Consider the following 27,374-nt stretch of genomic DNA (forward strand, 5'->3'; position numbering starts at 1 on the left):
CCCCTCGCTTTCCCCCCTCGCTTTCCCCCCTCGCTTTCCCCCCTCGCTTTCCCCCCTCGCTTTCCCCCCTCGCTTTCCCCCCTCGCTTTCCCCCCTCGCTTTCCCCCCTCGCTTTCCCCCCTCGCTTTCCCCCCTCGCTTTCCCCCCTCGCTTTCCCCCCTCGCTTTCCCCCCTCGCTTTCCCCCCTCGCTTTCCCCCCTCGCTTTCCCCCCTCGCTTTCCCCCCTCGCTTCCCCCCCTCGCTTTCCCCACTCTCTTTCCCCCCCCTCCCTTTCCCCCTCTTTCTTTCCCCCCTCTCTTTCCCCGCCTCTCTTTCCCCCCTCTCTTTCCCCCCCCCTCTTTCCCTCCTCTCTTCCCCCCCTCTCTTTCCCCCCTCTCTTTCCCCCCCTCTCTTTCCCCCTCTCTTTCCCCCTCTCTTCCCCCTCTCTTTCCCCCCCTCTCTTTCCCCCCTCTCTTTCCCCCCTCTCTTTCCCCCCCTCTCTTTTCCCCCCTCTCTTTTCCCCCCTCTCTTTCCCCCCTCTCTTTCCCCCTCTCTTTCCCCCTCTCTTCCCCCTCTCTTTCCCCCCTCTCTTTCCCCCCTCTCTTTCCCCCCCTCTCTTTCCCCCTCTCTTTCCCCCCCTCTCTTTCCCCCCCTCTCTTCCCCCCCCCTCTCTTTCCCCCCCTCTCTTCCCCCCCTCTCTCCCCCCCCTCTCTTCCCCCCCTCTCTTCCCCCCCTCTCTTCCCCCCCTCTCTTTCCCCCCCTCTCTTTCCCCCCCTCTCTTTCCCCCCCTCTCTTTCCCCCTCTCTTTCCCCCCTCTCTTCCCCCCTCTCTTTCCCCCCTCTCTTTCCCCCCTCTCTTTCCCCCCTCTCTTTCCCCCCTCTCTTTCCCCCCTCTCTTTCCCCCCTCTCTTTCCCCCCTCTCTTTCCCCCCTCTCTTTCCCCCCTCTCTTTCCCCCCTCTCTTTCCCCCCTCTCTTTCCACCCCTCTCTTTCCACCCCTCTCTTTCCACCCCTCTCTTTCCACCCCTCTCTTCCCCCCCTCTCTACCTCCCCTCTCTACCCCCCTCTCTCCCCCTCCTTCCCCCTCCCCCTCCATGCCTCTCCCCCTCCATGCCTCTCCCCCTCCATGCCTCTCCCCCTCCATGCCTCTCCCCCTCCATGCCTCTCCCCCTCCATGTCTCCCCCCCTCCATGCCTCTCCCCCTCCATGCCTCTCCCCCTCCATGCCTCTCCCCCTCCATGCCTCTCCCCCTCCATGCCTCTCCCCCTCCATGCCTCTCCCCCTCCATGCCTCTCCCCCTCCATGCCTCTCCCCCTCCATGCCTCTCCCCCTCCATGCCTCTCCCCCTCCATGCCTCTCCCCCTCCATGCCTCTCCCCCTCCATGCCTCTCCCCCTCCATGCCTCTCCCTCTCCATGCCTCTCCCCCTCCATGCCTCTCCCCCTCCATGCCTCTCCCCCTCCATGCCTCTCCCCCTCCATGCCTCTCCCCCTCCATGCCTCTCCCCCTCCATGCCTCTCCCCCTCCATGCCTCTCCCCCTCCATGCCTCTCCCCCTCCATGCCTCTCCCCCTCCATGCCTCTCCCCCTCCATGCCTCTCCCCCTCCATGCCTCTCCCCCTCCATGCCTCTCCCCCTCCATGCCTCTCCCCCTCCATGCCTCTCCCCCTCCATGCCTCTCCCCCTCCATGCCTCTCCCCCTCCATGCCTCTCCCCCTCCATGCCTCTCCCCCTCCATGCCTCTCCCCCTCCATGCCTCTCCCCCTCCATGCCTCTCCCCCTCCATGCCTCTCCCCCTCCATGCCTCTCCCCCTCCATGCCTCTCCCCCTCCATGCCTCTCCCCCTCCATGCCTCTCCCCCTCCATGCCTCTCCCCCTCCATGCCTCTCCCCCTCCATGCCTCTCCCCCTCCATGCCTCTCCCCCTCCATGCCTCTCCCCCTCCATGCCTCTCCCCCTCCATGCCTCTCCCCCTCCATGCCTCCCTTCCTCTCCCCCTCCACCCCTCCCCCCTCCTCCTCCTCCTCCCCTCTTCCCCTCCTCCCTTCCACCCCTCCACCCCTCTCCCCCTCCACTCCCCCCTCACTCCTTCCCTTCCTTTTCTTCTTCCCCCTTCTCTTTCCCACTCTCCTTCCCTTCCCCCTCTCCTTCCCTCCCCTCCCGCCAACGTTAATCTCTCTAGTGGGCCTTCAAGTGAGCCCCTTTGACTCTCCTTTCTCTCCATTTTTCTGTGTTTTACTCTTCCCCTCGCGATCACACAGTCTGTTTTCCCTCTCTAACTCTTTCACACTCTTTTTCTCTCAACTCTTAAGTCTGTTGTATCTTCAATAATGCTTAGCAGGCCGGGTAGAAAGCCGTTGTGGGTCTCGTTTATACCTGTGGGCAGTCCGTTGGACAAGCTTGATGTAGACTAACAATTTTGCAAGGGAGTTACAGAGTAGTTATAATGGGAAGCTTTATAATATTACAAACCCAGTCTATATTGGATAATTAACAGGCAGGGAGGCACAAGGTTTCCTCAAGTGTGTTCAGAAGGATTTTCTTCAGAGTATTTGCGTTCCAACGACAAAGGAGGCATTGCTAGTCCTGGTTCATGGGAATGAGGTAGGTCAAGTATCTGTAGGGCAACAGTTATGGAACAGTGATCATTGCATCATAAAGTTTATGGAGACTATAGAGAAGAATGAGGCACAATCTAGAGTAGAAATGATTAACTGGGGGAGGGAAAACTTCAATGGTGTGAGAGTGGATCTCGCGCAGATAAATTGGAATTGGATTGGATTTGTTTATTGTCCCGTGTACCGAGGTACAGTGAAAAGTATTGTTCTCCGTACAGTTCTGAAAAAAACCATAGGGCAAACATAAATGCACAATGTGAATGCATAGACGCATCGGTGGAAGCATGCTGGAGTGAGGTGCTACTCAGTAGAGAAGATGTGTGAAGAGATCAGATCACTAAAAAAGAAAAAGGTTGGAGATGGCGTTTGTGTTAGAATTAAGTTTTAAGAGGTTAGCACGGTTATAACAGATGTAGAAAGAGGATCTATGAGAGTTCGCAGAGAGTTGTCACGCTCCGGCTCCATCTGACTGTCAAAACTGTAATGAAACAATGGGTTGCCTGTACAGAAGGGAAGGGGTCAGGTCCAGTCGAGGCGCATTCTCATGAGGGAAAGTACGACAATCAGATCCAGAATTCCCTGGATGACAAAAGAGAGAGGGTTAAGATGAAGCAGAAAGAGGATGCATATGACAGATGTTGGGTAGATGATACAATTGAGATTCAAGCTCAATACAGAAGGTTCAGAGGGGAATGAAAAAGTAAATAAGAGAAGCAAAAAGAGAGTATGAGAGTGGGTTCAACTTGGGACCTCTAAGGGGATTTTCGCATGAAGGCATGGGATCTGGCTGAGGTTGTAAATGAGTAATGTGCACTTATCTTTACCAAGGAAGAAGATGCTGTCCAAGTTATTGTGCAAAAGAAGATTGTTAAGACTCTTAACAGTGCAACATTACTATTAAAACCATTGTTCTATTTTTTTTAGGAGGTAGATTACGAAGAGGAACCATTATTACGAGCAGGTTGCAAGGAATACTTCTGGTTACTTTGTAAGCTGATTGATAACATACATGTAAAAGATGCAAGTCAGGTATGCAGTTGTGACTACATTTGTTCCCTCATGTTGAAAAATAATGACCTAACAATAGCCTGTTTCAACGAGAGACAGACTCTAGTTTTCATAATCTGAATAGTGATTTTCTTATATATTTCTTAATGTTCTCTCTAAGCTATGTGTCTGTTCATCACTCTTCAATCCATCTAGTGCTGCATACTTAATCATTAAAGCTATACACGTCCTGACGGTTAAATTAGTTTTACTGTTACTCTACACCACAAGCAAAAAACTGGTAGACTCCCCATGACAGGAATAAAACAACAAAAGCCATGCCTGATATAACTAATAGGGTGAAATTAACAGCTGAAATTCATATGTCCGTTTCTGAAGTCCAAAATTGTCAGCACTTGTTTTTCTGCGGCCCACTCCCTACCCACTCCCCCTCACCCATCTGCCCGCTGCTTCCCTCTGCCTGCCCACCCCCGAGCCTTTGCTTCTGTAGAGGCAACAAGGTAAGCTATTAAGACCTACTACTAACAAGAAACTGAACTGGACTAGCCATATAAATGCTATGGCTACAAGAGCAGGTCAGAGGCTGGGAATTCTGCAACAAGTAACTAACCACTTGACTGTTCAGTCTCTACAAGGCACAAGTCAGTAGTGTGATGGAACACTGTCCACTTGCCTGGATAAATTCAACTCCCAACAACACTCCAGAAGCTTGATACCATCCAGGACAACGCATTCCCATTCACAAACATTCACTCCCTCCACCACCAACGCACAGTGGCAGCAGTATGTACCTTGCATAAACTCTTGCACAAGCATTTATGGGCAGCAGGGTGGCACAGTGGTTAGCACTGCTGCCTCATAGTGCCAGGGACCTGGGTTTGCTTCCAACCTTGGGTGACTATTTGTGTGAAGTTTGCACATTCTCTCCGTGTCTGCATGGATTTCCTCCAGGTGCTCCGGTTTCCTCCTACAGTCCAAAGATGTGCAGGTTAGGTGGATTGGCCATGCTAAATTTCCCCTTAGTGTCTTGGTTGGATGGACTTTCGGGCAGGGGTATAGGATGCTCTTTTGGAGTGTCAGTGCAGACTCAATAGGCCAAATGGCCTCATTCTACGCTGTAGGGATTCTATGGAATCTGCTATGTCAAAATAACAATTTAAAACGCGAGAATCATTGTAATAGAACACTTGCACAAGCCAAAGAGGTGCTGCTCCAGTTAGATTTGATCCAAATTTACCCTTGCAAAAGGCATGTAATGCATCACCTTATGGGGTTGGGGCGGTGGTTTCCCATTTAATGCTCACAGATGAAGAGAAGCTGAAAGCCTTTGTGTCGAGGACCTTGAGTAAAGCCAAAAGCAATTATGCGCAGATAGATAAAGAAGCCCTAGCAATCAGTTTTGGTATAAAACAGTTCTATCAATTCCTGTACGGGAGGAAATTCGCTATTTTGGCAGACCATTGTCAACTAACAATTTTTGGGCTTCATACTGGGATTCCATCACTGTCAGCGAGCAGAATGCAGTGTTGGGCATTGGTCTTGTCAGCACACGCATACACGATCAAGTATTGTCAGTCAAACGTTCATGGGAATGTAGATGGACTCTCCCGACTACACTTGCCAAATAGTTTGCCAATATGCCGTTTGTGTGGAAACATTTCCTACTTCGAGCAAGTAGATAACATTCCTCTAACGTCAGGACAGGTGAAGAAGCATACCAGAAGTGATCCAGCACTGTCAGAGGTTATGGACATGGTGCTTTGAGGCAAGGTTTTAGAGCAAACCTTGTGTTAAAGCCATATTCCACCCGAAGGCTTGAATCATCCGTACAGACATGTTGTCACCTCTGGGGAATGAGCCATCATTCCACTATTATTCAGAAAATGTGTATTAAACCACTTGCACAAAGGTACTGTGGGTATTGTAAGGATGAAGGAGATAGCCAGGAGATATTTTTAATGGCTGGGGTTAGATACCGAAGAGAAGGCGGGAATGTGTTTGTCTTGTGCAACAATGCAGAACTGGCCACCACTAGCCCCATTGCACTCGTGAGAATGGCCAGAAGAGGCCTAACAATGGGTACATGTTAATCACACTGGATCATTTGAAGGGCACGTGTTTCTCAGTCTAGTAAATGCTCACTCGAAATGGCCTGAATTTGTCGTCATGAAGTCAACCTCATCGGAGAAAACAATTTAGAGATTCGATGAAATCTTCGGTTAGCCTGAACAACTGGTGATCGATAATGGACTGCAGTTGATATCTCAAGAGATCATAAACTGCTTGAAGGAAAAGAGAATTCAACACATCTGGTCCGTTCCTTGGGGTTCCTTTTGTATAAACGATTAAATATTTGTTAAATGTGACCAGAGAACAAGGTTCATTCTCTAAGCATTTGAGTCGACTCCTGCTCACCTACAGGAATACTGCACATTCAACAACCTAAGTTTCTCCGATGGTGCTAATGGTTCACGGTAAACTACGCACAACATTCAATTTACGAAAACCACCCAAGTCAAAATAAATTGTCGACAAAGCAGACGAATCAAGTCGTATGGTGGAAGAACAAGGCAAAATGTTGTGTTTTGTGCCAGGGTCAAGAAGTACTGGTAAGAACTTATACCACAAGTGAAAAGTGGATTCCTGCCTGCATCTTGGCACAGATAGGATTGGTCTCCTACACTGTACAAACCAGAAACAATGTAATATGGAGAAGGCATGCAGATCAACATTTGACGACAAGACCAAGAGGCAGAACCGACATTGTCAAGAGATGACCTGGACATTCTTGAGAACCAGCACTAACCAAACCTGTTGGGGAAACCTTTTGACTCGGCGTCGGGGCCCCTCTTGACTCGGTGTCGGGGCCCTTTTGACTCGGTGTCGGGGCCCTTTTGACTCGGTGTCGGGGCCCTTTTGACTCGGTGTCGGGGCCCTTTTGACTCGGTGTCGGGGCCCTTTTGACTCGGTGTCGGGGCCCTTTTGACTCGGTGTCGGGGCCCTTTTGACTCGGTGTCGGGGCCCTTTTGACTCGGTGTCGGGGCCCTTTTGACTCGGTGTCGGGGCCCTTTTGACTCGGTGTCGGGGCCCTTTTGACTCGGTGTCGGGGCCCTTTTGACTCGGTGTCGGGGCCCTTTTGACTCGGTGTCGGGGCCCTTTTGACTCGGTGTCGGGGCCCTTTTGACTCGGTGTCGGGGCCCTTTTGACTCGGTGTCGGGGCCCTTTTGACTCGGTGTCGGGGCCCTTTTGACTCGGTGTCGGGGCCCTTTTGACTCGGTGTCGGGGCCCTTTTGACTCGGTGTCGGGGCCCTTTTGACTCGGTGTCGGGGCCCTTTTGACTCGGTGTCGGGGCCCTTTGGACTCGGTGTCGGGGCCCTTTGGACTCGGTGTCGGGGCCCTTTGGACTCGGTGTCGGGGCCCTTTGGACTCGGTGTCGGGGCCCTTTGGACTCGGTGTCGGGGCCCTTTGGACTCGGTGTCGGGGCCCTTTGGACTCGGTGTCGGGGCCCTTTGGACTCGGTGTCGGGGCCCTTTGGACTCGGTGTCGGGGCCCTTTGGACTCGGTGTCGGGGCCCTTTGGACTCGGTGTCGGGGCCCTTTGGACTCGGTGTCGGGGCCCTTTGGACTCGGTGTCGGGGCCCTTTGGACTCGGTGTCGGGGCCCTTTGGACTCGGTGTCGGGGCCCTTTGGACTCGGTGTCGGGGCCCTTTGGACTCGGTGTCGGGGCCCTTTGGACTCGGTGTCGGGGCCCTTTGGACTCGGTGTCGGGGCCCTTTGGACTCGGTGTCGGGGCCCTTTGGACTCGGTGTCGGGGCCCTTTGGACTCGGTGTCGGGGCCCTTTGGACTCGGTGTCGGGGCCCTTTGGACTCGGTGTCGGGGCCCTTTGGACTCGGTGTCGGGGCCCTTTGGACTCGGTGTCGGGGCCCTTTGGACTCGGTGTCGGGGCCCTTTGGACTCGGTGTCGGGGCCCTTTGGACTCGGTGTCGGGGCCCTTTGGACTCGGTGTCGGGGCCCTTTGGACTCGGTGTCGGGGCCCTTTGGACTCGGTGTCGGGGCCCTTTGGACTCGGTGTCGGGGCCCTTTGGACTCGGTGTCGGGGCCCTTTGGACTCGGTGTCGGGGCCCTTTGGACTCGGTGTCGGGGCCCTTTGGACTCGGTGTCGGGGCCCTTTGGACTCGGTGTCGGGGCCCTTTGGACTCGGTGTCGGGGCCCTTTGGACTCGGTGTCGGGGCCCTTTGGACTCGGTGTCGGGGCCCTTTGGACTCGGTGTCGGGGCCCTTTGGACTCGGTGTCGGGGCCCTTTGGACTCGGTGTCGGGGCCCTTTGGACTCGGTGTCGGGGCCCTTTGGACTCGGTGTCGGGGCCCTTTGGACTCGGTGTCGGGGCCCTTTGGACTCGGTGTCGGGGCCCTTTGGACTCGGTGTCGGGGCCCTTTGGACTCGGTGTCGGGGCCCTTTGGACTCGGTGTCGGGGCCCTTTGGACTCGGTGTCGGGGCCCTTTGGACTCGGTGTCGGGGCCCTTTGGACTCGGTGTCGGGGCCCTTTGGACTCGGTGTCGGGGCCCTTTGGACTCGGTGTCGGGGCCCTTTGGACTCGGTGTCGGGGCCCTTTGGACTCGGTGTCGGGGCCCTTTGGACTCGGTGTCGGGGCCCTTTGGACTCGGTGTCGGGGCCCTTTGGACTCGGTGTCGGGGCCCTTTGGACTCGGTGTCGGGGCCCTTTGGACTCGGTGTCGGGGCCCTTTGGACTCGGTGTCGGGGCCCTTTGGACTCGGTGTCGGGGCCCTTTGGACTCGGTGTCGGGGCCCTTTGGACTCGGTGTCGGGGCCCTTTGGACTCGGTGTCGGGGCCCTTTGGACTCGGTGTCGGGGCCCTTTGGACTCGGTGTCGGGGCCCTTTGGACTCGGTGTCGGGGCCCTTTGGACTCGGTGTCGGGGCCCTTTGGACTCGGTGTCGGGGCCCTTTGGACTCGGTGTCGGGGCCCTTTGGACTCGGTGTCGGGGCCCTTTGGACTCGGTGTCGGGGCCCTTTGGACTCGGTGTCGGGGCCCTTTGGACTCGGTGTCGGGGCCCTTTGGACTCGGTGTCGGGGCCCTTTGGACTCGGTGTCGGGGCCCTTTGGACTCGGTGTCGGGGCCCTTTGGACTCGGTGTCGGGGCCCTTTGGACTCGGTGTCGGGGCCCTTTGGACTCGGTGTCGGGGCCCTTTGGACTCGGTGTCGGGGCCCTTTGGACTCGGTGTCGGGGCCCTTTGGACTCGGTGTCGGGGCCCTTTGGACTCGGTGTCGGGGCCCTTTGGACTCGGTGTCGGGGCCCTTTGGACTCGGTGTCGGGGCCCTTTGGACTCGGTGTCGGGGCCCTTTGGACTCGGTGTCGGGGCCCTTTGGACTCGGTGTCGGGGCCCTTTGGACTCGGTGTCGGGGCCCTTTGGACTCGGTGTCGGGGCCCTTTGGACTCGGTGTCGGGGCCCTTTGGACTCGGTGTCGGGGCCCTTTGGACTCGGTGTCGGGGCCCTTTGGACTCGGTGTCGGGGCCCTTTGGACTCGGTGTCGGGGCCCTTTGGACTCGGTGTCGGGGCCCTTTGGACTCGGTGTCGGGGCCCTTTGGACTCGGTGTCGGGGCCCTTTGGACTCGGTGTCGGGGCCCTTTGGACTCGGTGTCGGGGCCCTTTGGACTCGGTGTCGGGGCCCTTTGGACTCGGTGTCGGGGCCCTTTGGACTCGGTGTCGGGGCCCTTTGGACTCGGTGTCGGGGCCCTTTGGACTCGGTGTCGGGGCCCTTTGGACTCGGCGTCGGGGCCCTTTGGACTCGGCGTCGGGGCCCTTTGGACTCGGCGTCGGGGCCCTTTGGACTCGGCGTCGGGGCCCTTTGGACTCGGCGTCGGGGCCCTTTGGACTCGGCGTCGGGGCCCTTTGGACTCGGCGTCGGGGCCCTTTGGACTCGGCGTCGGGGCCCTTTGGACTCGGCGTCGGGGCCCTTTGGACTCGGCGTCGGGGCCCTTTGGACTCGGCGTCGGGGCCCTTTGGACTCGGCGTCGGGGCCCTTTGGACTCGGCGTCGGGGCCCTTTGGACTCGGCGTCGGGGGCCCCCTCGACTCGGCGTCGGGGGCCCCCCTCGACTCGGCGTCGGGGGCCCCCCTCGACTCGGCGTCGGGGGCCCCCCTCGACTCGGCGTCGGGGCCCCCCTCGACTCGGCGTCGGGGCCCCCCTCGACTCGGCGTCGGGGCCCCCCTCGACTCGGCGTCGGGGCCCCCCTCGACTCGGCGTCGGGGCCCCCCTCGACTCGGCGTCGGGGCCCCCCTCGACTCGGCGTCGGGGCCCCCCTCGACTCGGCGTCGGGGCCCCCCTCGACTCGGCGTCGGGGCCCCCCTCGACTCGGCGTCGGGGCCCCCCTCGACTCGGCGTCGGGGCCCCCCTCGACTCGGCGTCGGGGCCCCCCTCGACTCGGCGTCGGGGCCCCCCTCGACTCGGCGTCGGGGCCCCCCTCGACTCGGCGTCGGGGCCCCCCTCGACTCGGCGTCGGGGCCCCCCTCGACTCGGCGTCGGGGCCCCCCTCGACTCGGCGTCGGGGCCCCCCTCGACTCGGCGTCGGGGCCCCCCTCGACTCGGCGTCGGGGCCCCCCTCGACTCGGCGTCGGGGCCCCCCTCGACTCGGCGTCGGGGCCCCCCTCGACTCGGCGTCGGGGCCCCCCTCGACTCGGCGTCGGGGCCCCCCTCGACTCGGCGTCGGGGCCCCCCTCGACTCGGCGTCGGGGCCCCCCTCGACTCGGCGTCGGGGCCCCCCTCGACTCGGCGTCGGGGCCCCCCTCGACTCGGCGTCGGGGCCCCCCTCGACTCGGCGTCGGGGCCCCCCTCGACTCGGCGTCGGGGCCCCCCTCGACTCGGCGTCGGGGCCCCCCTCGACTCGGCGTCGGGGCCCCCCTCGACTCGGCGTCGGGGCCCCCCTCGACTCGGCGTCGGGGCCCCCCTCGACTCGGCGTCGGGGCCCCCCTCGACTCGGCGTCGGGGCCCCCCTCGACTCGGCGTCGGGGCCCCCCTCGACTCGGCGTCGGGGCCCCCCTCGACTCGGCGTCGGGGCCCCCCTCGACTCGGCGTCGGGGCCCCCCTCGACTCGGCGTCGGGGCCCCCCTCGACTCGGCGTCGGGGCCCCCCTCGACTCGGCGTCGGGGCCCCCCTCGACTCGGCGTCGGGGCCCCCCTCGACTCGGCGTCGGGGCCCCCCTCGACTCGGCGTCGGGGCCCCCCTCGACTCGGCGTCGGGGCCCCCCTCGACTCGGCGTCGGGGCCCCCCTCGACTCGGCGTCGGGGCCCCCCTCGACTCGGCGTCGGGGCCCCCCTCGACTCGGCGTCGGGGCCCCCCTCGACTCGGCGTCGGGGCCCCCCTCGACTCGGCGTCGGGGCCCCCCTCGACTCGGCGTCGGGGCCCCCCTCGACTCGGCGTCGGGGCCCCCCTCGACTCGGCGTCGGGGTTCCCCTCGACTTAATGGGGAAGGAAATGTGTATTCAGCAATTTTAGTGTTTCCTCATAAGCTGCCTTGTAATCAACATGGGCACTCTAAAGAACGATTGCATGACGTCATCATAGATTGCATAATCGGCTGTTTGCAAGGGGGCCTGCCTTTCCATGCCCTTGGGACTCTAACCGACTCCTTTGGGACATGGAACCTTTTGCTCTGATTTCACCCTGGACTGTTGCAGGGAGGCTGCTTCAAGTAAGCTGGCGGCCTTTGTAAATGACTGTAGGTTGCTCTGCCATTGGCATAAGTGCTAGTGAGCCTATTAACCATTCCCCAACTGCGGAGTTACATATACCAATCGGCTGCCTGCCTCCTTGGTGCAGGAATCCAATCCATATCCCAGGTTGCCCACCATTTTCTTGAATCCCACGTCTGCGATTCGGGGCCAGGAAAATTCAGCCCGAGGACTTTTATCTGGAAAATCGGGGCAGGGGTACTCTGATGGGAAAGGTAATATAAATAACTGTTAAAAGCAAACAAAAGGGAAGAAAATAAAGTTACAGTCAGAAATTGTGCCGGAGACACTACAGGTAAAAGGAAAACTAAAAGATGTAAAGTAATTAAAGGAGGGTGTATTAAGAAATGTGAAAATGAAATATTAGAATTGAAGGACATCTTGCATATATGACCCAAGTAAGTTTTTAATGTAAACACATTATAAGGAACAAATGGAATAAATTGCAGGCGCGAATTCAACTTGTCCTTGTGGGGGTGGGAGATGGTAGCTATGATTGAGATGACTACAGACTGGTTAGGACTAGGAGCGAAATATACCAGGTTGTAAGATCAATTGGAAAAATAGAGGATGTCTATGAAGAAAACAGGTTTTGAGAAGCCTGCTGTTTGGTCTACCTCAGAAGCAACTCCAAAGATATGTAACTGCTTGGTGTGGTGATTTACTGGATCTTCATAGTTTCTTAAATCTATAAGGTGTTGTGGAATGTTTGAGGTGAGTTAACTCTGAAGGTAGAGAAGGAAAGAAGCTTTGAAATAGTGTAAAATTAGTAATACTTTGTATAGCCATTGCCTTATTTCAGTGTACTGAGAGTTATTTTACTGTTGTTTATTTTATTGCTTAATAAACATTTATTTTATTCAAAATCACCACAAAATTTCTGCCACATCATTGTCTGGATTTCAAACCTTTCCCCACATTATACCAAATTGCAAAAGTACAGTTAAGGGCAGTTGTTTCACGTTTCACTTCTGGGATTTGGAATAACTTGGCATTTACTTTCAGCCATGTTCGTAACACACCAATCTTCAGTCAAGTGATGAGTGGATGATCCATCTCAGTCTCCTCCAGAGGTCCCCAGCATCATAGATGCCAGCCTTCAGCCAATTCATGATATCAAGAAACAGCTGAAGGCACTGAATACATACAAAGGCTAAGGGCCCTGACAATATTCCAACAATAGTACTGAAAAACACTGATCCAGAAGGATAAGGGCAGGAGACACATGGCCATTCCCTTCCAAGTCCAGACTTGGAAATATATCGCAGTTCCTTCACTGTTGCGGTGTCAGAAGCCTGGAATGTCCTCCTAACAGCACTGTGGATATAGCTAAGCCACATGGACTGCAGTGGTTCGAGGAGGCAGCTCACCACCACCTTTGAAAGGATGGGTAATAAATGCTGGCTTAGCCAGCAATGCCCACATCCCATAAATGAATAAAAAGTACACTGACATTCATCTGATAATGCGGAACACTGCCCAATACATCCTGTCCACAAAAAGAAAGATGCAATCTGGTCAATTATTGCCCCTTCAGTCTACTCTTGATCTACAGCAAAATAACAGAAGGCATCAACGACACTGCTATCAAATGGCACTTGTTCAGATTACCGATGCTCAGTTTGGGTTCAGCAAGGGTCACTCATCTCCAGACCTCGTTAAAGCCTTGGTCCAAACATAGACTAAAGAGCTGAATTCTAGAGGTGAAGTGAGAGGACAGCTTTTAGACATTGAGGTAGCATTGTCTAAGAATAGCATGAAAGAGCCCTAACGTCAATAGAAGTAAAGGGTGGGGAGGGGGAAGTTCTGCGTTGGCTGGCGTCATACCTAGCGCAAAGAAAGATGGTTGTGGTTATTGGAGACCAATCATCGGGAATTTGTTGCAGGAGTTCCTCGAGACATTGCTGTAGACCCAACCATTTTCCTCTGCGTCATCAATGACATTCAGAATTGGGCTGATAAGAGCCAAGTAACATTTGCACCACAAATATGTCAGGCAATGACCACCACAAATAATAGAGATTTTTTTTCATGTATGGAATGATCTGTCTGGACTGTAAACAGAACAGTACTTTTCACTGTATCTCCGTACACGTGACAAAACAAATCAATCCAATCCTGCTGTTGACTGAGGTCTAACGAACAATTTCCCTGTATAGGTTAAATCATCTTATATATATATTTCCCCTTTGACCATCTCTTATCTGGCTTAACCTCTTCAAAAGTCAGGTTTAATTACCTTTATTTCTGAATTCTAGCTGTTAAAGTATAACTGCAAAATACTCTTAGTTTACAACCTTCTCTTCAAACCTGGACTCTTCCTTTCGTTGTTATTCACGTGCCTTAAGTAAGGATCTCTTTGCATCATTGTGATGTGCATCAGCATATCAATGGCACGAGTTCCCAATCTGTCCCTGCCTTAAGCAATTTACATTTTCCCACAATTTTTAAAATCTATAACCAGGAGAAAATATTGCAATTTGTTTGATTTCTCTGATATTTTCATGTCATCACTATGTCCCTGACAGTTGCAAATGTTTCAGCTTCATCTTTTGCACTGATGTCCTGAGCTCCCCCATCATTGAGGATGGGGATATTTACAGAGCCTCCTCATCCAGTTAGTTGTTTGATTGTTCTCCACCGTTCACAACTGGATGTGGCAGGACTGCAGAGCTTAGATCTGACTGGTAGGTTGTGGAACTGTTTAACTCTATTACTTGCTGTTTATGCTGATTGGCACGTAAGTAGTCCTGTGTTGTACCTTCACCAGGATGATACCTAATTTTTAGGTTAAAGTAGTCGTCATAGTCCCAGATGACCATAGGCTGCTTTCCCCTTTGAGGGGGGGGGGAGCTGAATGTTGGTGATTCACCCCGAGGATCACCATACCTCAGGCGAGGGGCAAGGTTGAGCAGACAGGCCTTTCTGAATAACCTTAGCTGGCACTATATCTGGTGGTGGCCCTGGCATGCTCTCATGCACTCTACATTGAACCAGGGTTGATCTCCTAGTTTGGTGGTAATGGTAGAGTGGGGGATATGTCGGGCCATGAAATTACAGATAGTGGTTGAGTATATTTCTGCTACTGATGGCCCACAGTATCTCATGGAAGCCCAGTTTTGAGTTGCTAGATCTGTTCACAGTCGACATCATTTAGCACGGAGGTAGTGCCACACAGCACGATGGAGTGTATCTTCAATGCAAAGACGGGACTTGGTCCACACAAGGAATGTGTAGTGGTCACTCCTACCAATACTGGCATGAACAGATACATCTGCAGCAGACAGTTTGGTGAGCATGAGTCCAAGTATGTTTTTTCCCTTTTGTTTGTTCCCTTGCCACCTGCCACAAACCCAGTCCAACAGCGATGTCCTTTAGGACTCGGCCAACTTGGTCTGTAGTGGTGCTACCGAGCCACTCCTGGAGATGGATATTGAAGTCTTCCACCCAGAATACATTCTGTGCCTGTGCCACCCTCAAGTGCTTCCTCCAAGTGATGTTCAACATACAGGAGTATTGATTCATCAACTGAGGGGGTGGGATGCAGTATGTGATATTCAGTACGAGGTTACCTTACCCATGTTTGACCTAATGCCATGAGACTTCATGAAGTCCGGAGTCAGTGATGTGTACTTAACAGTTTAGCTCAGGGTCTTCAGCGCTACAGATGGGTGATGTCAGGGCACACGGCCATGACTGTATCAGGTGTATCGAGCAGTTTCTTGATATCGGGTGGAATGAATCGAATTGGCTAAAGACTGGCTGAAGTTATGAAGTTGAGGACTTGAGGAGGAGGCCACAATGGATCATTCACTTGACACTTCTTGCTGAAGATGCTTGCAAACACTTCAGCTTTGTCTTTTACACTGGCGTGCTGGGCTGTCCCATCATTGAGAATGGAAATGTTCATGGAGCCACCACCACCTCTGGTTGGTAGGTTATTGATTTGACCACTACCATTCACAACTGGACGTGGCCGAATTGCAAAAGATTTTGCCTGTCTGTTCGTTGTGGGATCATATAGCTCTGTATTTGCTGCTTCTGTTTAGCATGTATGTACTCTTTGAGTTGTAGCTGCACCAAATTGGCACTGAAGGGGGGTGTCCTGAGATGTGACCTCTTAAAATCGGATAGCTAGGATAACATTAGAATAGTTCAACATTTATTGAGGATTGAGACTAATCATAGAAAGTATACCCAGTAATCATTATTAACCATTAAACATGTATTCTTAGAACATAGCAGTCACAAGCATTTAAACTCTTGCTAACAGCAGTGGCCGTAATGCATAATGGGATTTAAGCTAGCTAACTTGCCCATGTTCTTAAAACAAACAGAATCATGCAGAAATAATGTGGTCAGCAATAATATAGCCAACTCAATAAACAGTTCTTATCAGTAGCCCCAACATCATGTGCTCAGACAAACCATGGTACAAGGAGGATCCAGATTCAGCATCTTGCGCCCAGACAAACAGTGATACAGGCAGGAACCACTGAGATAAGGGAAAACGGGAGTAAGAGAGAACAAGAGGTAGCGGATACAAGAATCCTGGAAAACAACAGATGGCCAGAGAACAGGGTGGGGTTAAATCATGAGCTGATTATGCAGCCACCATGCTGCCTAAAGTAAAATTCATTGGTCAAGGTAAAATTGTCAGTTACAAGGATTGGATCGAGTCCAATTGAGGTGGGCGACTGATTTTTGTATAACTGTTGTACCTCAAACAATGTAAAGTAGAGTGGTTTGGACATTTATCCAAATCACTCTCCCTCATACGTTGACCAAGCTTGGAAAATAAAGCTCTCTTATCCGGAGTTGATGTATCCGCTTGCTGGTCTCTGTGTTTAGCTGAGCCTTAACGAAGAGGGAGGATCCCCACGTAAAAGCCAGCTCAATACTCAGTCCCTGAAAACGCTCCTGCAGGCACCTAATTTTAGATATACGTGACACTCCTCAATGAGCTTTGCTTGATGGCAATGTTAGAATGAGAGATATATTGTGCCATGAGGTTCCAGCTTGTAGTAAAATAAGTGCTGCTGCTGCGCCTCATGAATTTTGAGTTGCAAGATCTGTTCTGAATGTGTCTCATAACCTGACGATAATGCTACATACACAACTGTCCTCACTGTGAAGATGGGATTCTGTGGGAATCACTCCTGCCTATACTGTGATGGACAGATGCATCTGCAACAGGTAGATTGGCTAGGATGATGTCTGGTTGATTTCTCCCTCATGTTTGTGTACTCATCACCTGCCGCAGGCCCAGTTTGGAAAATGTTGATAATATTTACACCATTGTTAAATTGGAGTAGTCTTTCAATTATCGAGTGATACAAAAATTATTGACCGCTCTTTTGTAGCATCTCCAATTTTGGCATTTTGCATATCTCCAATATTAATTGCTCCACTGTCAGCGGGCGTGCTTTTAATCTGAGACTGCACTGGATTCCTTCTCTGAACTTTTCCCACACACAAATCTTTTTCATACTCCTTGAAACCTGCTTCCTTGGTCATCTCTACTGTTGTGATGTGATGTCCAATTATTTTTGGTAATGCTCCTGTTAAGTGCCTTTGGACACTTTGCTACATTAGAGGCACTAGAAATGTGTGTTGTGCATGTCTAAGTGTAGAATTCTTTCTGCAGACGACACTGCTAGATCTGGATGCCTTGGCAAGACATCTCGCTGACTGCATTCGCAGGTTGGTCAACATTTAGACTTTGAAGTTTTTCTCAGGATTGTGTTATGTTATTACATTGTTGCATATTCATTTTCCTTCCCCTTTTGTAGCAGGGAAATTCTTGATCAACAGGACAGTAATATTGAAGATGATGGACTTACAGGACTTCTGAGACTCTGCACTGTGGTCATAAAGCACAAGCCTCCATTTAAGTTCTCCCGAGAGGGTCAGGTAGCCAACTTGTTTTTTTTTTTTACAAATGATTATTATAAAAATCATTAAAATGTACAGCACAGCAGGAGTCTGCAGCCTATCATTCCTGTCCAGGCTATTTGATAGAACAGTTTTGCTTGGTTCCTATTCCTGCCTTCTGCCCATCTTCGTCCAAGTTCTTCATGTTTAAATCTTGCACAATTCTCTGTAAATTATTCATGGAATCAGTTTCACCTTTATCACCAAGATGTTTCCAAATCCCAACAACTCTGTATTTTAAATATTCCTCCTCATTTCCCATTATGTTCTATTTCTAATAATTTTGCATCCACAATCATTCATTGTACAGTGCATCATCATGAAAATCTTGATTGGGTCACTCTTCATCTTCTTTGTTCCAAGTAACGCAGTCCTAACGTTTCCAACTGCTTATTGTAACCAAAGTCCTCCATCCCCTATAACATCTGCATAAGCTGTCTCTGTACCCACTTCTCGTCCTTCCTGAAATGTGTCCAGAATACTATATCTGAGGCCTAACCAGTAATTTATAAAGTTCCAGTTTGAGGTCTTTGCTTTTATATTTTATGCTGCTATTTATAAACCCAAAAGACAAAGTGGTGAACTTTGTGAGGTGTTTTGTCTACACTGTGTCCACTGCCAAGGAAATATGGGTGCTGGCACTCGACTGTGCATGCACCCTGGTCCATGCACATGCAGAAATCCAGCAACATCACACATGTTGGGCTGCTGGGACAATGTAAGGGATCTAGACCCGACATCAATTTCAGAAAATGTAATCCCCCACATGGTCACAAAACCCCGTCCTCATGCCCGAGGACCCCCTCCCGCCCCGCCCCGCCGGCTCCAACCCACCCAGGGGTCTGGGCTGTGTTGGATGGGAAGGCCCCAGGAATGTTTGCGGCCGAGGAGCAGTGATGCTTATATTTTGACTTGGTGGGAAGATCAAGGTCAGGTCAGCGATGGGGAGTTCACAGGGAAGGGGGTTCACAAGTCTGCTTTACAGCCATCGGGGTCAATCTTTTTCACAATTTTCTGAGCTGCTTTATGAAACATCATTCTAAAAATCTACAGCAATGCACTGTGTTAGAGTCACATGCAGTTACATTATTATTGCTTAACATTCCCATAGCAGTTAATACATTAAATGTCCAAGTTACTATTTTCTTTTACTAATTTTATACAAGAAGCTTCACACCGGCAGGAATTAAAACCATCAAAGGGATCCATGCTTCCCAGTTTCCAAGTCATAACTCTGCTCTGTGCTCCTAAACCCCACCCAAAGTAAAACACTAAAACTGTGCATACATAGCAATGGCAGCAAACGCAGCCTTTAAACTAATAAAAGGATTTGATAAGGTCAATCCAGTGGTAGCGAAATCAAGAACAAATGGCCTAAGAAGAGACATTCTGAAGATAACGTTTTCCTAGGGTCGTGGAAATCTAGAGCTCGCTTCCCCAAAAGGCTGTGGATGCTACTTGAGAGTATGAGTATCTGAGGGATACTGGACAAGTGCACATGTGGTATAGGTCAGCTATAACCTAGTTGTATGCTGGAGTACATTTATAGATCTGACTCCTCTCCTGTACCTATGTTCCTGAACTCACATAGTGAGATAAAATAGACAGAATGAAAATTGCTTATTGTCACAGGTAGGCTTCAAATGAAGTTACTGTGAAAAGCCGAATGTGTGTGTGTACAGGTATGTGTTTGAAGCTGGAAGAGGTGATTGATTACTGCTATTTTATTTTAATAAATCTCTACCCATTTTCCATAAAAGGTTGTACTTTTAGAAAATGCCAATGAATATTTTTATAATTTGAGAAATATTCTATTAGTATTGTAAATGGATGAAACTGCTACTCTGCTAATAATCATTAAAAAGAAGAAAATATTTTTACATTTGAAGCAAGTGAGGTGCTCACTTTGGAGAAATTGCTTAAGAATTGAAATTCTCTTCAATATTGTGGCTGAATTTCTCAGTCTTTACAAAGATCAATGTTTGTGTTTAATTGAGGAAGAGGGACTTGCAGAATACCCATTGTAAAAATCAGACGTTTTCAACGAAACAAGGAATCTTTTGAATTCCCATAATTTCAAGTTGAGTTACTTTCACAAACTGACATCTGCAATAATATTTGATATAAAAATATACTGAAGCCAACAGTTGCCCATCAAAAGTGGTGGATCACAAAATCCAAACAGTTAAAAAAATTGCAGATCAGCTCATTGAGATTAATTTTTGCATGTTGCTCTTTTAATTTTTCCAGTTATTTAAATGTCATAAGTAATAAGGATGTAAATCTATTAATTCATGAAATAAATTACAAAAAAAAGTGATGTAAATGTAAAATTGGAATGCCCAGCATATGCAGCTTACTATCACTGATGTACAGTTTTGCTGTTGAGCCAAATGAAGTGCCTCAAGTTGAATCAAGTACAAAGCAGGAATCATACGAAAGAGACCTATACCATCTAGACACTACCAATTTACTGATAAAATCATACGCATAATTAATTTTAATAACAGTACAAAACATGTTTATTCAAGGGGGTTTAGTCAGCTCAGTGGATTTTAGTGCTTGCGAAATACAGACTGTCCAATGCAATATTTCATCTGCTTTTATTGTAGGAATTCCTAAGAGATGTGTTCAATCTCCTGTTTTTGCTACCAAGCCTGAAGGACAGACAACAACCAAAGTGCAAGTCCCATTCCTCGAGAGCAGCAGCCTACGATTTGTTAGTGGAAATGGTGAAGGGCTCAGCAGAAAACTACAGGTTGCTGCACAACTGGGTGATGGCACAGCACATGCAGTGTAAGGAAAATTTCTAACTGTTAACGGGGGGGAAAAATGGGCTAAATTCAAAGGAATGAGGAAACGACTTTTGTATAAAGACTAAATGTAATATCTTAAAAGGAATTGCGCTGAACATAGATCAGCGTGCTCAAGTCTAAATAGAAGGTAGTTTAAATGACCAACCATTGGAAAGATCCTGCCTAACCATGCTTCCTGACCTATGAAGATGTGAAATCCTAGTCGATTGTGGTTAAATGTTACCTAAATTTCCAAACAGCATTGGAAGCGGTTCTGCATATAGACCAATAGTTAATGTCAAAACTGTGAGGTTAAAGGTAGAATTTGGGAATAGTTGAGTTGGAGTGTAGAAAACAAGTATTTTTGATGAGTTGGAAAGTGTATCAGGATGGATGAAAGTGCTAAATTGGGTGTCCCAGGATTCCTGAGACTACTACCATTTCTAACTTAAATCAAAACTTAGATTCAAAAACTCCCACGACGTGTTTGTCAAATTTTAGAGTTGATCCAAAACTGACAGGTAGCTGAATAGGATAATAAACCGAGTTGGATAAAATGACCACGCCAATCAATTGCATTTGAAAATAATTGTAGAGAAGTGTGAAATGCTGCTTATAGGAAGCAAAAATGGATAAAACACACATACCATGAATGAGATTGAAGTAATTGCGGATAAAGCAGAAGGAGACCAAGGACCCTGATTAGAGTTAATGTTCAACAGGCCCAATCAATAAAGTGTATCAATCAATAAAGCTGTTTGGATGTTGAACTGTATAACTAAAATAGTGGAATGCAAATAAGTGAAAGTCAAGGTCAAATAGCACAGTGTTCTGGTCAGTACACATCCTAAGTATTGTATTCATTTGTGGTTGCCAGGAAACAAGTGGGATATTCAGTTGCTGGAGTTCTTGAAAAGAGCTCATCCTCCATGTCAGGCATCTGAAATATGAGGAAAGGCTGGAGAGACTTTGATTTGAACATGCTAAATCTGGAATACTACTTTAAATGATGAGAGTACATGAAGTCATATGGGTTTAACTTGTAAAAGGTAAATTTAGGACTGATGGGCAGCACGGTGGCACAGTGGTTAGCACTGCTGTCTCACGGCACCGTGGTCCCAGGTTCGATCCCGGCTCTGGGTCACTGGAGTTTGCACATCCTCCCCGTGTTTGCGTGGGTTTCGCTTCCACAACCCAAAGATGTGCAGGGTAAGTGGATTGGGCATGTTAAATTGCCCCTTAATTGGAAAAAAAATGAATTGGGTGCTCTAAATTTATTAAAAACAAATTAAATTTTTAAAAAATTTAGGACTGGTAACAGGAAGTTTTTCTTCACATTATGATTATCAGATGAAATGAACTTCCAAATAGGGTAGTAGGGATGAAAATCCTGTGATCATTGAAAATCAAGTAGATGCAACAATCAAAAGGTGGATGGGAGAAGAAGGAATCGTAGGATCTTTTTAGGTGTCGTTAATACCGACCAAACAGTTTCCCCCATCCAAAGTCATCTTTTTGATATCGTAAATATCTCTGCTATTGTAAATGATTCATAAGTATGCTGTCAATTTAGTATTTTAAAACAAGTCACATTACCATTTGATAAGAGAACTTGATCCTACTTATTTGGAAGAAAGTCGCCATTTTCTATGCTTACGGTTCTTTGACGTGTTTTCCATATTATATTTATTAAGGTTTTACATTTTAAAGAATAACGCAACAAAATTGCAAAATATTACATCGCCATAAGCAAACATAAAAGAAAAAAAATTAACTCTGCACACATGAGTACAGAGAGAGACAGGAGAACGTCACAGATGGCTCAGTAGAATCAATAAACATAACTAGGTACCCATGCAGCCCCACCAGAAACCAAGGGAGAAACAGGATGAGGTCATGAAAAACATGATAAAGTGGTGCATACTCTTCCACGCTGCGTCAGCTCGCAATTACTGCGAAAAATCATGATAAATTTTCTGCGCCAATGTTCAGGTGCGCACCAACATACATCTTCCCATGTTCAACGGCGCCAAACACACATCAAAGCATCTTCTCTTCTCCTCTGATACCAAACCCAATAGCACCCATGTAGGAGCCAAGCATGGATTTTTCATACCCACTGTTACAAAAATAAAGAAAATATGTGAAAACCCCAGTTCTAAGAGGAGATACATATTTACCACATAACGCAACTTAACCCCAAACTAAGGCCCAGTGCAGAACCAATATCATTGCACACTGTTATGAAGAGAGGACCGGCAGTAACATATTCGGATTATGATCAAACCTTCAGAGCTTCCCAAGAAAGGAAGAAGAAAATAAAGGAAAGAAAGGCTAGAACTACCAGAACCAACAAACAGCATAAAACAGAGATCAAGACCTATCCTAGGCTCCATATTACCCTGGTGCATGCCAAGCAACCACCAATGAAAAGGAGCAGAGATGGTCACTCAGTCAACCAAAAAGGCATCCCACCTCTCCAGGGGAACAACAGAATATTTACCAAGCATGGAACTCGGCTCATCCCCAGGCCCCCGTGCATTGAAGAAGCAAATCCTAACTGACCAGGATGCCTCCAACAAACACCTGTCAAAAGGGACACCCCAAGCCCCCAAAGGCACCAGGATACTAGCCTAGTGCCAGATTTGGCCTAGCCCAACACATTGCGACACACAGGAAACTATATCTCCATTGCTTTCGGCGCACCCCAAAACCTGAACCCCAGCCGAACTCCTACCTCTTCCAGGGCAATGCACCATCCCCAGTAATACTCAGTAGAAAAGGATGATCACTCCAGCCCCAGCCAGTGTTGGGGGGGGGGGGGGCCCAAAATCAAGAAGAACAGTCGAGACCTCCAACAATTGAATGTCCTGGGAGGGAGCGCTGATTCCCTTCCCAGTACAAGCAGGGAAACCTCCTCAGACCAACAGCCCAGACTAGGATTAGAAACAACACTCTGCTCACCCAGATAGAGAGATAAAGAAAGAAGCCCCCCAGGGAAAAGGCACTTGAAATGACCATAATCACAGAGAGGATATCAAGAACAATCCCTCTCCTCAACAACCCAACCATAATTAACCAGTCTCACCTTGGCGTCCTCCAATATTAACTCACCTCCAGGTGCTCCGGTTTCCTCCCACAAGATATGCTGTTAGGTAATTTGGACATTCTGAATTCTTCCTCTGTGTACCTGAACAGGTGCCGGAATGTGACAACTAGGGGCTTTTCACAGTAACGTCATTGTAGTGCTAATGTAAACCTATTTGTGACAAAGAAGATTAATAATTAATTAAACAGGATCACAGAGAGACCAAACAAAAGAAGGCTCAACCTCGGGAGTTGGAAGGAATCTGGTTCTCCTCCGAATCCAAAATCTGCCCATGCCACCAAAGGATAACGGTATGGATTCTTAAATTCAAATAGTCCAAAATTTAAAAACTATATAAATCAAAAAAGACCGTTATGGTGATGCAGTGGTTAGCACTGCTGCCTCACGCACCAAGGACCAGGCTTCGATTCCGTCCCCGGGTCACTGTCCGTGTGGAGTTTGCACATTCCCCCCCCCCCCCCCGTGTATGTGTGGCTCTCACCCCCACAACCCAAAGATATGCAGGGTAGGTGGATTGGCCATGCTAAAATTAATAATAATGATAATCTTTATTATTGACACACATAGGCTTACATAAACGCTGCAATGACGTTACGGTGAAAAGCCCCTAGTCACCACATTCCGGTGCCTTTCCGGGTACACAGAGGGAGAATTCAGAATGTCCAATTCACCTAACTGCACGTCTTTCGGGACTTATGGGAGGAAACCGGAGCACCCGAAGGAAACCCACGCAGACACAGGGAGAACGTGCAGACTCCGCACAGACAGTGACCCAAGCCAGGAATCAAACCTGGGACCCTGGCTCTGTGAAGCAACAGTGCTAACCACTGTGCTACCGTGCTGCCTTGAAAACCGACACAAATTAACTCTTATTAGTGCGCTATCCTCAATCACAGTGAGGACAGAACTAACCCTACCAACCCCAACTATCATCCTTTCACCCCGTCCGGCTCCACTCATCCTTCTTCTAAATAAGATACGGGATGATCACTCCCATACTACAATAACAAGGATCATAAGACATAATAGCAAAAAAAGGAGTAAAGCTGCGCGCAGATCACGTTTCACATGATCGACTCAACTGATTTTGCTGGAACAGGATAATTGACAATCCCCACCCTCGCACTCACATCCTGCATTCACTTGCAGGAGAAAGGATGACATTAAATGTTGCAATCACAAGGGAGTAATGTCCAGGATTATAGAGGAATTGCAGGATAAAGACCATTTTCCATGATAAAATAAAGGATAAGCCAGGATCAGCAAGGACTCTTCGGGATTTCTCAAAGATTCTAACAATCTGAGCACAAGGTACCATCACTTCTACCATGCCGTCTTCCGATGCCCAGGGGGTCCATAGCCTAGGCCCTGGCCTGGGGGGGGATGACCTCATCAGGGAACATACTCTTTCAAATGCAAGATCTCTCTCGTGCGCCTCCACCACTCTCCCAAAGGTACCCTGCAATTCCTCAAAGTGAACTCTGATGACCTGCATTGCACCACTGAGATCATCAACCAAGACAAAAATTTTAAATGGCGGCCATCATCCAGATGCACGCAGCACCACCAAAGTGAGAGCCCAGCCAGCAGCAGCAAGGCCACTCGCTATAAACTGGGCGCCATCACAGCCCACACCGACAGCCACAAACAACCGAGGAATTTTGCTATTTATCTTGGATCCTCTTTGCAAGAACACTAGTCAGGAACTTCCAGGGGCGCAGTGTAAGCCATGTAACCTAAGAGAAAGTAAATATGAAATGTGCACCAGGATAACATAAAGGATTAAAGGATGAGCAGAGCCGGAGCTTACAAAAACACAACCGCTGTGTTTAACTACCTTGCTTGAGTTTAAGTTATTTAAAAAGGTAACGGAGTGAATTGATGTGCTGTGCATGGGCGGGCTTCCAAAAGATATTTGATGAAGTGCTGCTCAACAGACCTGTGAACAAAGTTAGAGCTCATGGAATAAAAGGGGCTGGAGCAGCAAGGATATAAAATTGGCTTGAGTGACAGGAAACAGAGTATTGTTTAATGATTATTTTTTTGGACTAGAAGAAGGTTTATGGTGGAGTTCCCCAGGGAACAGTGTTAGGACCTCTGCTCTTCCTGATGTATATCAATAGTCTTGGTATACAAGGCTTAATTTCAAAGCTTGTACATAGTGTGAACTGTGAAGAGGATAGTGTAGAACGTCAAAGGACTTAGCGAGAGAGGTTGGTGGCATGGGTGGATAAATGGCAGGTGAAATTTAGTGCTGATAGTGTGATATTCATTTTGGTAGGAAGAATGCAGAGAGATGATCTGAAATAAAGGGTACAATTCTAAGGGGATGCAGGAGCAGAGGGACCTGGATGTATTTATACAAAGATTAATGAAGGCGGTGGGACAAGATGAGACTGTGGTTAATTAAACATAAAGCAGCCTTGGCTTTATCAATAGGAGCATTAGAGTACAAAGGAAGGAAATTATGATAATGCTAGATAAAACTCCAGTTCAGCGTCAACTAATTCTGTGCATCACAGTTTCGGAATAATGTGAAGTTGTTAGGGAAGGTGTAAAAAAGATTCTCAAGAATGGTTCCAGGGATGAGGAACTTCAGTTACTTAGATTGGAAAAGTTGCCATTGTTTTGTTTGGAAAGTGATGGTTAAGAGGAGATTTGATGGAGGTATTCAAAATTATGAGAGGTCTGGGGGGAGTAGATGAGAAGAAACTGTTATATTGGTGGAAGAATTGAGAACCAGAGGTCACATATTTAAGGTAATTGACAAAAGAAGCAATGTCGACACTGAATGGTTAGGATTTTGAATGTAATTTCTGAGGAGGTGGTGGAGGCAGGTTCAATCAAGGCTTCATTGGGAATAGGATTATCTGAAAAAGAAGAATATGTAGGGAGAGGCACGAGGTGAATTGCTCCTTCAGACAGGACAGGCCAAATAGCCACTTGTGCTGAACCATTCTAAGTTACTGATCATTGCTATGTCATTGTTAAAAAATGTTGAATGAATCCAAAGGTTTTATTTAAATACAAATTGTTGTTGATGCTGAATATTTACTTTCTGTTATAAGGTATTGATTCTTCCATTAAAAAAGAAATTTGGGCAGGGATTCTCCACCCCTGTTTTTGGCGGGCAGGAAAGCCGGTGAGGGCGAAGAATCCAACGGGAGTCCTCAAACAGCCTTTATGCCAACAGAATTTCCCATTTTCATTGTGTGTCGTTCCCACCCTCCCTACATTTTTTTTTTAATGAATCGGGATGTCCTTCAAAAAAGGCCACCCCAATTTCTTGAAAATCAAGCATGTGTGATATTGTGGGACCCGACTTAAGTGTGCAAAAAAATCTGGTAGGAAAAGCTGGCAGTGGAGCTGGTGGGCTACACACCGCTTTTCCTGCCACTTTTTGTCAAGAAATGATAAAATTCCACTCAATGCTGACCCAAGTAAATTTAATAATATATATATTTGTTGTAGTCCATAATGGATTTTTTTGCAAAAAAAAACTGCTGCCACAATCTCAAATTCTTGTCTTGGTAACCTTGATTTACATCCTTCTGTTGCCTTTAAGCCATAAAATACATTGCGCATAAATATTTCTCAACTTTTCTTGGGTTGGCCCCAATAAGGAATTCTTGGAGTCACATTGGTCCATGCCAGCAGCATAGAACTGATTTGTATAGAACTGGTAGCTGATTTTTCATCGTACCAGTGTTTATTTTCCAATGGCATGGAAAATATTGTCAAGATTTTACATTTTAAACTTTGTAAAAGTGGTGATGAATCTAGGAAATGGGTATGCAAAAGAATTTGAACTATTGCTCTTTGAACAAAGAACAAAGAAAAGTACAGCACAGGAACAGGCCCTTCGGCCTTCCAAGCCCACGCCGACCATGCTGCCCGACTAAACTACAATCTTCTACACTTCCTGGGTCCATATCCCTTTATTCCCATCCTATTGTATTTGTCAAGATGCCCCTTAAATGTCACTATCGTCCCTGCTTCCACCACCTCCTCCGGCATCGAGTTCCAGGCACCCACTACCCTCTGTAAATAACTTGTCTCGTACATCTACTCTAAACCTTGCCCTTCGCACCGTAAACCTATGCCCCCTAGTAATTGACCCCTCTACCCTGGGGAAAAGCCTCTGACTACCCACTCTGTCTATGCCCCTCATAATTTTGTAGACCTCTTATC

The 27,374-nt window shown here is 49.1% G+C and overlaps 1 protein-coding gene across 9 annotated transcripts in view; it reads left to right on the forward strand.

Moving 5' to 3' along the window:
* The window catches only part of usp34 (ubiquitin specific peptidase 34), a 446,082-nt gene that overhangs the window by 241,657 nt on the left and 177,051 nt on the right, over positions 1–27,374 (forward strand). For all 9 annotated transcript variants that reach the window (XM_072507777.1, XM_072507780.1, XM_072507781.1 and 6 more), the window contains exons 38-41: positions 3,517–3,621; positions 16,993–17,048; positions 17,138–17,258; positions 19,892–20,075. In XM_072507777.1, coding sequence (XP_072363878.1) covers positions 3,517–3,621; positions 16,993–17,048; positions 17,138–17,258; positions 19,892–20,075 — 466 coding nt within the window. The remainder of the gene's footprint in view (positions 1–3,516; positions 3,622–16,992; positions 17,049–17,137; positions 17,259–19,891; positions 20,076–27,374) is intronic.

Source organism: Scyliorhinus torazame, chromosome 1 (genome assembly GCF_047496885.1).
Source record: "Scyliorhinus torazame isolate Kashiwa2021f chromosome 1, sScyTor2.1, whole genome shotgun sequence".
In the NCBI taxonomy this organism is placed as follows: domain Eukaryota; kingdom Metazoa; phylum Chordata; class Chondrichthyes; order Carcharhiniformes; family Scyliorhinidae; genus Scyliorhinus; species Scyliorhinus torazame.